The sequence below is a fragment of the Eptatretus burgeri genome, chromosome 17 (genome assembly GCF_056783735.1).
Source record: "Eptatretus burgeri isolate ZD-2024b chromosome 17, Ebu_testis_v1, whole genome shotgun sequence".
NCBI lineage: Eukaryota > Metazoa > Chordata > Myxini > Myxiniformes > Myxinidae > Eptatretus > Eptatretus burgeri.
Genome location: NC_140977.1, coordinates 33,082,550 through 33,098,231, shown reverse-complemented (window position 1 = coordinate 33,098,231; position 15,682 = coordinate 33,082,550). Strand labels below are relative to the sequence as shown.

The window sequence follows — 15,682 nt, the reverse complement described above, 5'->3', positions numbered from 1 at the left end:
GAAATTTGCGATCTCTATGTGCTGGGAATGTGCATGCAGAGAGTTGGTTCATTTTAATATTGTTGTTATGGTTCATCAAATCACAAAACAACCTCTGATTTGTTAGAAGAGAAACATAACGGTATGAGTCAACACCTCCATCGAGTGCATTTGAGTTTCCCATCGGGACTGCAGTGGTAGTTTTGATCTCATTTGCGTTATCTGTCCCTATTCCCCCACTGACAGTATGTTGCCTTTTTTCCTTCCGTCTCCCCGCTCTTCCATGAAAAAAAAAACAAATTGAAAAAAGAAGTCATTACGGTGTAAGTTTGTTTGTTTGTTTTTCTTCTAGTAGATTTGGTGATCCGATTGAGTCCATGGGAAGTGCAGTTTGATTTGACTTTTGCCCAGCTTGTTTGTGTTGTCGAATGCAAGCCATTCTTCTTTCTGGATGTTTACCTCTCGGGCAGCCACAACAAAATTGGACAAAGTCGGTGACTGCACATTGTTTGTTGTTCACGGTGTTCAATGAGTCCAAGGTTTTTACTTTTTAGGTGGTATATCGGCATTGCACAGTCGGAGGCAACCTCTTTGGAGCTCAGTGATTCAACACATGAGCTCATTGTTTAAAGGCTCATTGAGATGGCGGCATGCCATATCCAACTGACACACGGTCGATATAAAATCCCCATGGTTCCCATGTTGACCTCAAGATGTCTGTGAGCCAGAGTGTTTCGCCTAGATGATGAAATGTACGTGGATTGCAGACTTTTGTTGAAGTCGCCAGCTTATAAACAGCATCTGTAGTTCCCCAGGTGTTGTTGTGTCCCTTGATAAGCCGTGTGACAGACAATGCTGTATGGAAACTGGATCTACCCTGCCATGCAGATGAGTGATACAATGTGCCTGCAAGTGGGAAAGTCTCCTCTGTTGGAAACGTGTGAATGCTTCAACGACCAATTGACAAAGGAAGGACTGCTGAGATATTTTATGCAAAGCAAGATATCTCTCCCCAAATGAATATATTGAAACTCTACTTATTTATTCGCTGCTGAACCTTTTCATTATGAGGGTATTTTTTAACACAGGGCACAGCATCCGATTTTATTAAATCCTTGATTCGAAGATCATGCAGAAAACCCCCCAAGTTCAGTTTCTCCTCTGCACTACCCCCACCAACCTCACCCCCCGCATCCCTTTGTCTCACTGAGACTCTTACCTGGGACAGCTTTAGCTATTCAAGCCAGTCTGGAAGTCCGTCCATCATGCTAACACGTTTATGCCACGCCGAGAGGCCCAGGTTCCCGGCCTGGCAATTAAATTGAGTCAGCAGGTAAACCTCACCACACTGTGGGCTTATTATCCAGAAATATGTGTGACATTTCCACATATTGCAGGCAAACGTCCTTAGAATTTACCCCAACATCTTATTTTTCTTTCAATCTCCATCACCGATGAAATCCGTGTACCATCGCCATTGCCTGCGGTACCTTTCCTCAGACAGTGCTGTCGTGCTGAGCGCTGTTATAAAATAAATTTGAATCGAATTTGAATATGTGCTCACGATTGAATTGTTAGTCTGCCCGCTGTGTTGTGAACATGCCATATAGAGAGGAAAAGTAACTGCAGTTTATAACGTATCTGGAATGATGGAGGTTGAGGTGGAAGATGAGAGTAGAGGAGAGGTTATTACTGTACTTCGTTTCTGGTCATTTTTGTTGATGGTTTTTTTTGATTTTTGGAATTTAACTGCTATGATAGACATGGTGAGAAACTGAGGCGAGATTCCATTTAGATGATTGATGGCTGTGATGGAAAAATGTATTGTTTCATTTGTGAATGATGACTGAAGCAAACATCATTACCCTCGCCGATGGAGAGGGTATTGCATTTGGGTCTGTTTGTTTGTCTGTTTGTTTGTTTCTTTGTTTGTCCGCTTTCGTGTTTTTCTCCGCAACCGCTTGTCAGATTGAGACAAAATTTTCACCTTTGGTGTGACTACTCCTGTGGATATGTTTTAATGATAATTATGACATCATAGGTTACGTGGTGTGGCAACCATATTGGAAAAATGGAAAAACTTTGGACCTCTGTATCTCTGAAACCGTACCAAAAACAAGCTCAAAAGAGCTAAGATCCTCGTCCTCTTAATAATGATGTCATAAAAACGAACATGACGTCATTGTGATGCATCAGGTTTGCGATAAATTATAATCTGTGCTAATGCCCGGCTTGATTCCCGCAAACAAAATTCAAACAGCTTGCCTAGTTTTAGAGATAATGGTTTCGGCGATTTCCATTAGCGGCGATATTATGACATCAACTTTTTTTCTAGGAAGAATTTCTGAAATCGGAGATGGTTACTGCCTGCGCGTGGGCTTTCTGCATATACATGGCAAGTTTCACGAAGATCCGATGAAAACTCTGGGTTGTGAAACAAAAAATAGGAATGACGTCATAAATATTGATATGACATCATAGTGATGTATCATATGTGCAGTAATTCATCTCTGCTAATGCCCTGTTCGATTCCTACAAACAGAATTCAAAAAGTTTGCCTAGTTTCGGAGATAATTTTTTAGGCGATTTCCATTAGCGGAGATATTTTGACGTCGTAACTTTTTTTTTTCTAGGAGGAATTTTCAAAATCATAGATGGTTACTGTCTGCGCAGGGTCTTTTTACATGTATATGCCAAGTTTCAGGAAGTTTCGATGAAAACTGCAGGCTGTGAAACAAAAAAGTCCACAAGAAGGAGATGAAGAACAACAACGTGAGTTAGACTTAGAGATCCTCCACGAGGATCTTAAAAAACATTGAAACTTCGCACATAGACATACTCTTCATGGGGAATGAGTGTGATTTTTTTTAATGACGTCATATGTGCTCTCGTTTTGACGTCATAACTACATATGTAGAATGCCACATCCAATCAGTATAAAAAAAAATTCTGGGTCATCGAGGTAGAAAATGGTCCACAGAAAAATATTTCATGATATCATCGGTCACGTGTTTCAGCAGCCATATTGTTTTGAAAAAAAAAATCTTCTTCTCTGAAGTGGCTGAACAGATCGAGGCAAAACTTTAAACGTATGACAACTTTGGCTATTCAAGCCAGTCTGGAAGTCCGTCCATCATGCAAACACGTTTATACAGCTGCCTGTCCGTGATGAACAAAAGGTTCGCACATACGATGTCATTGGTCACATGGTTTGGCAGCCATATTGGATTTACCCAAAAACCGATAATAACATCTTCTTCTCCAGAACGGCTGGACAAATTGAGGGGAACTTCACACAAGTGTTCCGCAAGCCATGGGTGTACAAGTTTGTTAAGGAGTAATTGATAGGTTACGTGGTTTGTCAGCCATATTAGATTGAAGAAAAACAAGTTTGAAATGCGAACATACCCTGTGGGAGTTCATTCGTACAACTCTCAGGTGAGCGACAGCACGGACGACAGATAGGTTTGAAATTTGGTAAGATTTTCATCGCATCAGAAAAAGAAACCAGGACACTTCACAAGAGCGAAGTTAGTTTCATAATCATCATTTGCGACTTAATTTTGCGTTGGGCATCGCCCAGCGCATTTAATTATTTATTTGTAAACAACAATTTAAAGAAAAAATGGTCGAAAGGGCCGTTTCTCGGCCCAAAGGGCCGGAATCGCACTTTGGGCTCAGTTAATGCCTGGGGAATGGTCTCTAGAATATACCTGTTAAGTTTGGTTCGGTTACGTCCACTAATAACCGAGAAATAACAATTTTCAGAAAATGGGCCGAAAGGGCCATTTCTCGGCCCAAAGGACCAGAATCGCACTTTGGGCCAAGTTAATGCCTGGGGAATGGTCTCTAGAATATACCTGTCAAGTTTGGTTCGGTTCCGTTTACGAACAACCGAGAAATAGCTAAAAAATTTTAAATGGGCCGAGAGGGTAGTTTGTCGGCCCAAAGGGCCGTAATCTCACTTTGGGCTCAGTGACTGCCTGCACATATGTGTCTAGTATATGCCTGTCAATTTTCATCAAATTCTGTTCACGAATCATGGAAAAATAGACGGTCAAATGAACTGTACACAAGAAAAGAGAGGACGCGAGTGGCGCTTCAACCCCGTGGGGTGAAAGACCCCACGGAGTAAAAATAAATAATGTTTTCTCTGGAACCTCTTAATCAATGGAAGTGAAATTTCACATTTATGATTTAGTTGTGATGGAGAATGCATGTGTTAAATTTCAACTTCATCGGACACATCGTCTGGCTGCCAGAATTATTTAATTTCTTTGATATGGGTTCATTTTGACTTTTTTTTTAAGTTTTTTTTTTTTTTTTTTGAAGAATTCTCACTTAGCTGTGTCTGGATGGGTTTGAGGGTCGAAGAGTAGCAGCTGAAATGTGAATCCTATCCAGGTTGCTTCTGATGACTTTATCTTTAGTTTTTTCTTGTTTGGGTTCCTTCTGATTACTCCAATGCAGGATTGTACCTGTTTGGTCTTCCATTTTATCTGAATTGAATTTTAATCTCATTCTGAATTTAATTGAATAATAATAAAAAAAATGTCCTGGGTCAAGGTCAGGTGTCCAATCAAAGCGAGGTTGCATCAAAGCAGGATATCTTGGTACCCAGTCATCACTGCCAGCAGTTATAAAGTGGCAGTTCTCGTTATGTCTCTTACTAATTACGTAACACACCAGGACACAAACACCACACAAAATACACCACACAAAAGCAATCTTAGCGAGGGTCTGAAATCTCTGATTGCTCTTTTTATTTTTTTGTATTGGAGTTGTCAAAGGTGGAGCCATTTATTTACACATATCATCCCCATTCCCAAGCACTCCCCTTTACCAGGTTATTATGATTTTGTACCCCCGCCCCTTCTCCATCACCTCTTTTTGTTTGTAGTTGTCAGTTGGTTTGTTGCTTTTCTGTTTCATCCCCATCTTCCCCATCCTCTTCTTGATGTGTTTCATTCAATCTGTGTGCAGCTTGTTCACTCGCATGTGTCCTTCTCCCCTCCACTTGATCTCACTCTCACTATCACTCACTCCATTTGTCCTTTTCCCCTCCCTCCCCTTGATCTCACTCACTCTCACTCTCCTTCTCTAATCACCTTGATCTTGCTCTCACTCTCCACTCACCCCATGTGTCCTTCTCCTCTCCCCCTTCATCTCACTCTCACTCCTACTCAGCTGCTGGTGTTTCCCCCTCTCTCTTTTGTTCAAATCCATTCTGCTCTAGCTCTTCTTTGAGCCTTGACCATCTATACAAAAAAGACACGGAATTTACTTAAATTTCCTGGTCCTCCCCCCCCCCCCAAAAAAAAAACCCCAATCCCCTTTCCTCTCCCATTCTGTTTTTCTTACTCCCATGCAATCATCTTTTTTTCTCAATTATTATTGACTCATACCCTACTAATGAGTTTTGCCTCTAGCTTGAGGGGAATGTGTGGAGGGGAGTGGGTGATTATGTGGAGGTTTGAAAAAGCTGCTTGAAATTTGAAGGGCGATCAGACAGAATGAAAAAGGGCCATTTTTGGCTTGTGATCAAATCCTTGGCTCGATGTACAAGGGCATCTTTTTTAATATGGTCTTCCAATTGATGTTTACCATATCCTTGAAGTCTAACCACGTTTTTGATGCCGCGTTGCAGATCAATCCGAATCGGACATTAGCAATGTGTGACGTGACCACTGTGGAAAGCACAGTTGTGCTTTCCTGATGCTGCCAGAGCGGTTCCTTAACCAACCTGAGCACCCTAATCCACAGATAATGATCATGTCGGCACAATGCCCTATGCAATTGAGGAAGCGCAGTGTGTGATAGTTTTAAACGTGATTATAGGTTTTGGGAATATTGGATCCCTAATGAAGATGACATCTCACATATACCTGCTGTAAAGGTCAATTTGGAATCGAGTTAGCATTTTAAAATTTGCTTTTGAAAACATGTCACGAGATAATTTAATGTACTTCCAAACATTGTACTGGCCTCTTTCTAATTGAAGTGAAAGCTACATAAAATAATGCAATTATCATTTATTATCAAATCATATTGCATTCAAATACGGTCGAGAAAACCAAGATTTCTTGTACCTCATCTGAGCAAGTACAGGGTCGAGGTCCGGTTTGTTGTTGGTAAACGCATCTCAGAATGCGGAGAGTCTTGTATTCAGAGAAGTTGGAGGTTACCTTGTAAACATCCGAGTATAATCTGTACAACCAACAGGTGCATGGGAGGAAATACCACTGGGTTCGCACATGGAGAAACATTTGATCAGGCCAAATAAATAGTTCTTCATTTTGGAGTCTGTGGGTGGTGGAGAGGAATGGAGGGCAGCACTTGGATACGTACGTCAAGTTATTTTAAAGTTCTGCTCACCTTGACTCATTCGTTCCAGACTCACTGTTCACCTCCACTCATTCTTTCCTGTTTTGTTTTTTTTCTTCTCACCTGTGGAACCAACTTCCACATTCTCTTCAATCTAATTCTTCCCTCCAGGAATTGAAGAAAGCTGTTCCCCACCATCTCAGATCATCCCACAACCGAAACCAAAACCATTATCTTTTCTAGCCCCGTTACCCATCCTCCCCCCCACCTTCCTCCAGACCCCCAAGCACACCTCTTCCTGATTTCCAGTTTCCGTTATCCCTCTTGTTCACCACATGTGGCCTCCCTGAGCCCTCATTCTTCCCCACATCTATTATTTCTCCAAGTGTCCCTCTATTTTGTCCGTCATCCCTGCTGTTGGTGTTTTCCCCTCTTTCTACTGTTCCATTTGTTTTGTTCCGATCCATCGTGATCTAGCTCCTCCACGAGCCTCGACTTTTTATTGTCGTATTTGTATTCTCGTGTTGAAAAAAATCTTTTGTTTTACTCCAGCCACACGACCTAAACTCTTTTTCAACCCAAGAAAAGGTTAGATATTTCTCCAACGCAATCACAGCTTAACGTGCATGACTCATTGATGCCACGGTGCTGGAATGCAATATACAGGACTGTAGAACAAATCTTTGGGTCACAAAAGTCATAGAAATATAGTTCTCTTCGTTAGTTTTGTCGTTGCTGTTGACCACAGCAAAAAAAACCCATAATTTTATAAACTTGTTGGCAAGAAAAAGAAGCACACGCACTACAGATGGGCACTTTGAATTTGCAGCGCACCTCTATGCACACTTGTGTGGGTGTAGGTGGCTGAGATGCATGGCGAGCTCATCGAGTTCAATGAGAAACTACAACGCTCACTCTGCGTGAAGGACGTCCTCATTCAACAAATGAGGAATGAACTCGTGGACCTACGTGGACCGGTATGCCGTTTGAGACTGTTGCGTATTCGGAAGTGAATGGAAATGAGTATGTTTTTGATCTTTGAGTACTCTTGTGACAAACTTTGATGTGTTTTTAAGTTGATTATAGAGCGAGGGATGTAGACGCTGGGCAGGTTCTTGGAGGGGAACTTCCTTGCTGTTTTACCAGTAACATTCTCGACCATAGCCAGTAATCTGTGCTGCCTTATGACCATCTGAGTCCAACAGGCTGAGAATTCTCTGCGTTAACAGACGTAGAAAAGGGAGGCCAATAAACACCCAGACAAATGCTCTTTCCTCCAGGGCTTGTCTTGACCTTCCACTGTTTAAATTTTTTTTATTTTCCTTTATTTTTTTCTTCAATCTGTCTGTTTCCATAACCGTGGCAAATCGCAATTTCTTTAAATGTAATTTTCTAATCGAATTTCATCTTTCATTTCCGATTGTGAAATTCATTCGTTTGAAATGCAGCCTCGAGCTGCTGGTTGCATCATTGCTGTGTGTGCGGATGAATCAGTGCCCCCTGAAGGTTCGAGCAGGGTGTAATTTGTTCAGGGTGCCGACTCTTCGCGAAGGACACCGTGGGATCTTTAACGTCCACCAACGAATTCTGGCAGACGGGACACCTTTTTAACGTATATCCGAGGGACCGCACACACATTGATGGATCACCCTGCCTGTAAAACACCAGGATGACAGTTTGTGGCTGGACTGAGATTCAAACCCAGATTAGACAGCTCAGAGGGAAGTGTGCGTACCTCCTGTCCATCCTGTCAGCCCCAGTTATGATATGAAAAGAATGGTAAACAACCAAGGGAGCTGACATGGTTTGTTCATCATGAACATTGAGCCATAAACTTCTGCCCAAGGCCAACTGTGACCATGTGACTTGCGTTACTTATTTTGGCTTTTCAAGTGTTGCCTTTGTTGCAAGGTGTCTTCTGATTCACGAGTCACAAGATCCACGAATTGCCATCCACATTTTTGTTATTTTGTGCTCTGCAGCTCATGCGCCGAGGCAACGTGGCCATAAATTCTCCCTCTGATCTTCTGGCAGTGTTTACAGAAAGTCTTCAGCAGAAAGCACAAGTGTTGCAACCCAGTTGCGATGTATTTCGTTTGAGAATGTTGTGCCAAAGCTTCATGAGGTATCTGAACAAGCTACAGCAATCTTAGAATAAGGTTTTAACAAATTCTACTCACTCAGTCAAATGTCATATCACATCTCACAAAACTAACATAATGAAGGAAAGTCCCTCCGATTATTACCTCCACCACCTAAGGTGGACGAGGTTGTGTTTTCAGCCCTGTCTGTTTGTCTGTCTGTCTGTGAGCAGGATATCTCAAAAAAGTTATGGACAGATTTGGACGAAATTGGTCGACAGGTTGGGTGTGTCGCAAGGACTAATTGATTTAATTTTGGTGAAGATCCGAATCCGGATTCGAGAGTTTCACCATTGAGATATATAGCACCAACTATGATATCTCGACAAGTTATGAATAGATTTGGACGAAACTTGGTGGGCAGGTTGCGTGTGCGACTGGAACGATTTTTTTTTTATCTTGGTGAAGATCTGGATTCAGTTCTGGATTTGAGAATTTTTTTAATTTTTTTTTTTTAAATTGATTCTTCACCATTCATAGATGTAGATGGGGCCCAAAACGATTTATCGCATGATGTTTCAAAACGTTGCGGAAGAATTTTGAAAAAAAACGAGGCGGATGAGTTGGTTAGGTGACGAGAACAAACCGATTAGATTTAGGTTCAGGTCCGGATACAGATCTGGCCTATCAGTGGGATACCAAACATAAACTGTTCAGCCGGATGGAGGTATGCGCTCTACCGGGTGTCATTTTAGTTGTTCACATTGTTTGGTCTTGTTCGAAAATCATGGATTTTATTCGTTTTTTTTTATTGCTCTATCGTGCCGAAGCCATTGTAACTACATCAAAGGTAATATTAAAAAAAATCCCCAACCCCATTCCTTAATGGGTATAGAGAAATGTTTTCAGCCCCCAGAAGAAAGAAAAGAAAAATCAAATATTTATTTATTTATTTATTCAAAATGCCATCAGGATTAGTGCAGCACGGGGCAACGCCGGGTACCACTACTCGTAATAGATTGATGGAAATAAGAGATGACAAGTCTGAAGACGACGATGGTTCACGAGCGGTATTTGACGATGTAGATTGTTTCAGAAGTCAAGGATGAGACGTTGTGATAATGTTTGACCAAGTTATAAAAATGATCAACATGATGTGGTACGAGTGACAGGTTATTTGCTGCAAAATGTCGAAAACCTGGTTTCGTTCAACAACTTTAAAAATTCGACCTTTGCATAACCTTTAAAGGTCACAAAACAATGTTGTGGACATTAAAATAAGGAAAGAGGATACGTGCTATAGCTTATTGGAGTTAGTTCGTCGAAGAAAGTCGAACACCCGGTTCGATTCCCACAACTTTGAAAATTTGACCTTTGTGAACTTTAAAGGTCAAGGATTATGACCTTTGGTACAAAACTTCCTCTGGAACATTCCAGGAACAACATAACGTCATATAGGCTATATGGCATTTCGCACTCTTCGGATTATCCATACTTTGATGAAATCAGCGTAAAAACAAACTTGGAGGGGGCGCCACGGGCAAGGTGTTCGAGATAGAGCAAAATGGTTTCAAGACCTGAGGTGGGGAATGACCTCAAGATTATGCATTAAAAATATTGTCATCCCAGCTCTCAAAGTTTGGGCGGTCGTATGATTTTTATGTCAAAATTCGAAATTTTCTAAGTTCGTGACTTTGTGACCTTGACCTTGGGACGAAAATGAAAAATCGAGCTCCGTAAGGCTATGCAGCTGCCATTGGGCTAACCAAATACCGAAACCCCTGTCAGATTCGACAAACCCCCTCGGAGAAGATGCAAATTGAAATCGGCTACCACCTAAAAACACGTTTTTTGGGCGTGGCTCCGCCCATAATGGGCGCACCACGCCCATTCTCAGGAAAACACAACTAGATCATGATATAAACCTCCCACCAAAATTTTATCAGGATCGGATCAAAACCCACGGAGCTATGCTCGGGACAGACAGACAGACAGACAGACAGACAGACAGACAGACAGACACACCAATAATGAATATCGTGGTCACTTATTTTTTTGTGAAAATATTTTTTCGTGAACCAATGATGAACCGCTTCCTTGAAACCCTCTGGGAGGAAGAGTGGGATGGAAACATCCACACAATGCATTTTCACAGACAGGAGAGAAAAGAGGAACAAAAGAGTGAAGGTTTGGTACCTCATTCGCTGTAAAATGTCACATGCTCTGCACAGCCAATCAGGGATGGAATCACAAAGGCAATATACTGCTACCTCCCCAGAAATAACTAGGAAATTTAGAGGTTCCATTTACAGTACCACTTGATGATGCTTTTTATTTATTTATTTATTGAAAATGACGATGCAAAGTGAAAAGGTCTATCGATCAGCTGTCGTTCTCAGTTTTTGAAATATTTTCGTTTGGTTTCCCTTTAAGCCTCCTACGCTTGTCATTTTCCTTTACTTAGGAGCCATTTATTCATTGTTTAGAAGCCATATCCTTCAAAATCAATGAGGGAGTAGGCGAAATTAATGAAATGAAGAGAAGGATGATCGAGACGAAGGACGTTTGCGAGGAGATGGTAGTAAAGAGAGGGAAGGAATGGGCAAGTACAGAGCGTACGAGGGGGTATGGAGAGGTCTTCAGACATTCAGCCATATTTGCTTGCATAATAAATAGATGGTCCCTCGGTTCAATACCGTTGAATAGAGACTCGTCTCCAGTTGCTTTTGCTTTCTGGAACAGCTGGAGCTATTGCTTGTTGAATAATCATCGATTCAGGAAGCCATGAGACGTTACTTAACTCAATGCAGTACTTTTCCTTCGCAGCTTTGATGTTTTGAACTGAAACTTTTGGCCAATTGTTGTCCAAACCAAAATGAACATTTATTGTTTGTTTGTTCTTTTTTTTTGTTTAGAGGTTATTAACAGTACTCCCTCCTCCCCATTCTTATTGATACTTTGGAAGTCATTACAAATTTAACGATAACGGAACTCGGCAGAGCGCATACCTCCCTCCGGCAGACTGAACAGTTGATACGTTTTGCAACCCATTGATAGACTCAATCTGAATTCAGATCTTCACCAAAATCTTATCCATTCGTCCGTGTCACATGCCAAACATGTCCACCGAGTTTCGTCCGAATCCGTCCTTAACTTGTCGAGATATTGTGCTTGATATCAGTTTTAGTCCTATCTTTCAATGGTGAAAAATCACTGAAAAAAATTATCAGTTCTGGATCCGGATCTTCACCAAAATCTTATCAATTCGTCCTTGTCACACACTCAACCTGTCCACGAATTTTCGTCCGAATCCTTCCTTAATTTGTCGAGATGTCGTACTAGATATTGGTTTTCGTCCTATCCGAATCAATGGTGAAGAATCACTTTGTAAATTCTAGTATCCGGATCCAGATCTTCACCAAAATCTAATCTATTCGTCTTTGTCACCCACCCAAACTGTCCCCCAAGTTCCGTCCGAATCCGTCCCTAACTTTTTGAGATATCCTGCTCACAGACAGACAGACACACACACACAGACACACAAAAATAGACAACAACAAAAACAAAACAGGGGTGAAAATATAACCTCCATCCACCTTCAGTAGCAGAGCTAACTGGGTGTACATCATCCTATCCAATCTGGTTGCTGTGACTACCTGCCATAATTGCAATCCATCTAATCGATGTGCTGCCAAATCATGAATGTACTATTTGTTGTCTTTTGTGGTTTTCCTTGTGATTTGGTTGCACAAGCTACACCAAAGTTTCTCATTGTGCTTGCTGTTGTAATGTCAGAAAACCAAATTGCAATGTTATGCCCCGCACCGATGACACGCGGATCGTATTTTCAGTCCCGTGCCAATTGGCAGGCTGTATCAGCCCGCTTGCCTTCCTGCCATGCTATGTGGGTAATCGTCGTCAAAAAGACCAGAAGACAGTGTATTGTAATTCCACATCGACATACAAAGAGTTCAATTGAAGGATCCAAACTAACTTGTTTTACAAATTAATATTCGTGTCACTTTGAGCCAAAATTTGTTCTCCCTTTTTTAAATTTACGTTTTTTTTGTATTTTTTTTTCATGTTGTTCCCTCTTGCCTCCCCCAAACCCTACTTATTCCCCCCTACATCACCCTGAAGTTTCCCCCTCATGCCAATCTCCCATTGTGCCTCCATTCCAGATTCTTTATTTTCTCCAGCAAGAAGGACACAAACAGGTTTTTGAGATGCAATGCTTATCCTGCTTCACTCCGGTCTCGTTCGCTGAACCAAATGCCTCATTCGATTTACCACGTGCAGTGAGATTCTTCATACCCGGTGTGATGGGTTGAATCGCAATTGATGTGCCAGACGGAGGATTTCTAGGACCGCTTGGTGCGGTTATAGTTGAAAGACGGACTTAAAAGCTGTTTGGCGAGTTGCTTGACGACTGGCTGTTTATGGACGGCGTCTTGCACAGCGGCCAGCTCACGGCCTCATTTATATGAGGCCTGGATTGCTCGAATCCCTGAGGAGAACTTCAGCCACTTCACCAACACCAATGGGCATCTTCACCCGGCCTATTGGGTGAAACGTGGATCCGCATGCTGCCAAGAAAATTGTATGCTTCTTAATTGTCTTGTTCGTTCTATCACTGTTTTTTTATTTTTCTTTTTCTTTTTCTTCCACCCTTTTCATCGTACATGTGTGTGCTAATCGGTGGATTTGTACTATTTTGTTTCAAAATTGTCCACTTATTAGAGTTGTATATTTGGGCTTAACTTTTTTTTGCATGCAGAGTCGAGGCTTGTGGAGAAGCTAGAGACCAGGACATAAAAGAACGAATCTAGAAGGGCACTCGGTAGAGCGCACACCTCCGCCGGACAATGCCTGATCCACGAGAACATATCGGGCCCAATACGTTTTTGAGATATCGTGCTGTATATCGTTTTTGGCACAATCTCTCAATGGTGAAGAATCACTTACATTCTTGTAGTCGGATCCAAATCTTCACCAAAACCCAATCAGTACGTCCTTGTCGCACACCCAACCTGTCCACCAAGTTTCATCTGCATACGTCCAAAATTTTTTTCAGATATCCAGCTACGTATCGTTTTTGGCACTTCCATTCAATTGTGAATAATCACTTAAAAAAAAATTATCGGATACAGATCTGGATGTTCACCAAAATTGAATAAATTCATCCTTACCACACACCCGACCTGTCCATTAAGTTTTGTCGGAATCCATTACTTTTCGAGACATCATGCAATGCGGTATATCGATTTTGGCCCTAACTCTCAATGGTGTCATCCTTCCAAGGTCGGAAAAATGAGTGCCAGTATGCTGGGATACTGTGTCGGAGTGGCGACCCGTCCAGGATTGTGCCCAATATCCATGGAGACTGCTTAAGTAGCACCAACGCCTTGCACAGAGTATGGTCCCAATCTCCTCCTCCTCCTCTTCCTCTCAATGGTGAGGAATCACTAAAAATTCTAGTATCCAGATCCAGATCTTCACCAAAATCCTATCCATTCGCCTTGTCACACACCCAACCTGGCTACCAAATTTTGTCTAAATCCGTCCATAACCCTTTTGAGATATCCTGCTCGCAGACAGACAGGGGTGAAAACATAATCTCTGTCCACCTTCAGTGGTGGAGGTAACGAACAGTCAAAATAAGGGGAAGAGGGAAGGGTAGAGAGGCAGGATGGAAGGAGACCTGGAGGAATAAAAGACTGCGAATAATGAGAGCAAGGGGAGGGGCAGAAGGACATCGATGGTGAAGAAGATGGATACAGGTCCAAACTCTCAATCACATTAGTGAAAGGAAAAACTAGGGAAGAAGCAGAAATGGTAGACTCAGCCTGTCATCCTTCCGAGGTCGGGGAAGTGAGTACCAGTGTACTGGGCCGGTGTATGCCCCGGTTAGAATAGGTGTACCATATCCCTGTGTGTCGTAAGAGGCGACTAGGGTTGCGTCAGGAAGGGCATCCGGCGTAAAAACCTCTGCCAAATCATTATGCGGATCATAACGGATGATCCGCTGTGGCGACCCCTAACGGGAGCAGCCAAAAGAAGAAGAAGACTGGAAAGAAGGTCTAACACTGCACTCCTCCTCATGGGCTTATCCACAAACTGGGTTAAAAAGCAATCCTGGAATAAAACTCGGAAATCCTCATCTGCTCTGCCCTTTCCCTGTTCCTGGACCTAATCTATCCCTGGCAAGTTAAAATCCCCCATAATCAATACTCTTCCCTTACCACCTGCCCTTTTGAATTATTCATGTACTCCTTCCTCCTCTTCCTTCACACCCGGAGCCCTATAAAAGTATCCTACCAGTATCTTACTATTTTTACAATCTCTAATCTCTCCCCATACAGAATCCTCAACATTTATTCCTTTCTTAACGTCGCCCCTTTCTCTCGATGCAATGCCGTCCTTTACCCAGATTGCTACTCCACCTCCTATTCTCTCCTTCCTATCACACCGACACACCTTGTAGCCTTCTAATCCTGTCCTCCAGTTACTCTCCTCCTTAAACTATGTCTCACTCACTGCAACTATATCGTACTCCTCACTATCTACTTTGGCTTCAAGCTCTTCCATCTTATTATTTAAACTTCTGGCATTAGTACGGAATATATTTAACTTTTCCCTTCCTGAAATATTTTCCTGCCTGGCCTTACTCATCACAATTACATCATCCGTTTCTTCCTTAATACATTCCCTGCCCTCCGCTGACCTAAAAAAGGCCTGATTTCCTTCCTCAATTCCCACTGCAAACCTTGCTGCCCCCTTTCTATTTAATATACGGCCATCGTTCCGGAAACCCCCGAAATGATTCCCCGAAATGATTCCCACTGCTTCTTGGGAGTGAAGGAGGTTATGTTTTCACCCCTTTCTGTCCGTTTGGTACTTGCAAAATCGAAGATTTTTCAAGTATATTGGTCAGTCGGTTTTGTTATTCTGTCTGTCTGTCTGTCACCTGCAGGTGACACCTGTCACCTGCAGGTCACATGTCTGTAGGACATGTCTGTCACCTGCAGGTCACAATTTTAAACTGATCTTCACGAAACTTCACAACATGGTCGAGTTTGTCAAAACGAAGAAGCCTATTCTGTTTAAGGTCAACATCGGCCCAAGGTCACCAACTAAGGTGGTTTTACTAAAATCCTCAATTTTCATCCGATTGACTTGAAATTTGAAGAGTATTTATATTTCCGGCCACTGAATTCAACCGGTCAATTATTTTTGAGGTAAACTTCTACCAACAGGTCAACATAGGCCCAAGGTCAACAACTAAGATAATGTTTCTA

General features: G+C 42.1%; 1 protein-coding gene across 6 annotated transcripts in view; it reads left to right on the top strand.

Moving 5' to 3' along the window:
* The window catches only part of SNX29 (sorting nexin 29), a 375,087-nt gene that overhangs the window by 231,779 nt on the left and 127,626 nt on the right, over positions 1-15,682 (top strand). For 5 of the 6 annotated variants that reach the window (XM_085862384.1, XM_085862380.1, XM_085862379.1 and 2 more), the window contains one exon: positions 7,164-7,280. The exons of the other annotated variant lie outside the window; for it this stretch is intronic. In XM_085862384.1, coding sequence (XP_085718510.1) covers positions 7,164-7,280 — 117 coding nt within the window. The remainder of the gene's footprint in view (positions 1-7,163; positions 7,281-15,682) is intronic. 6 annotated transcript variants of the gene reach the window in all.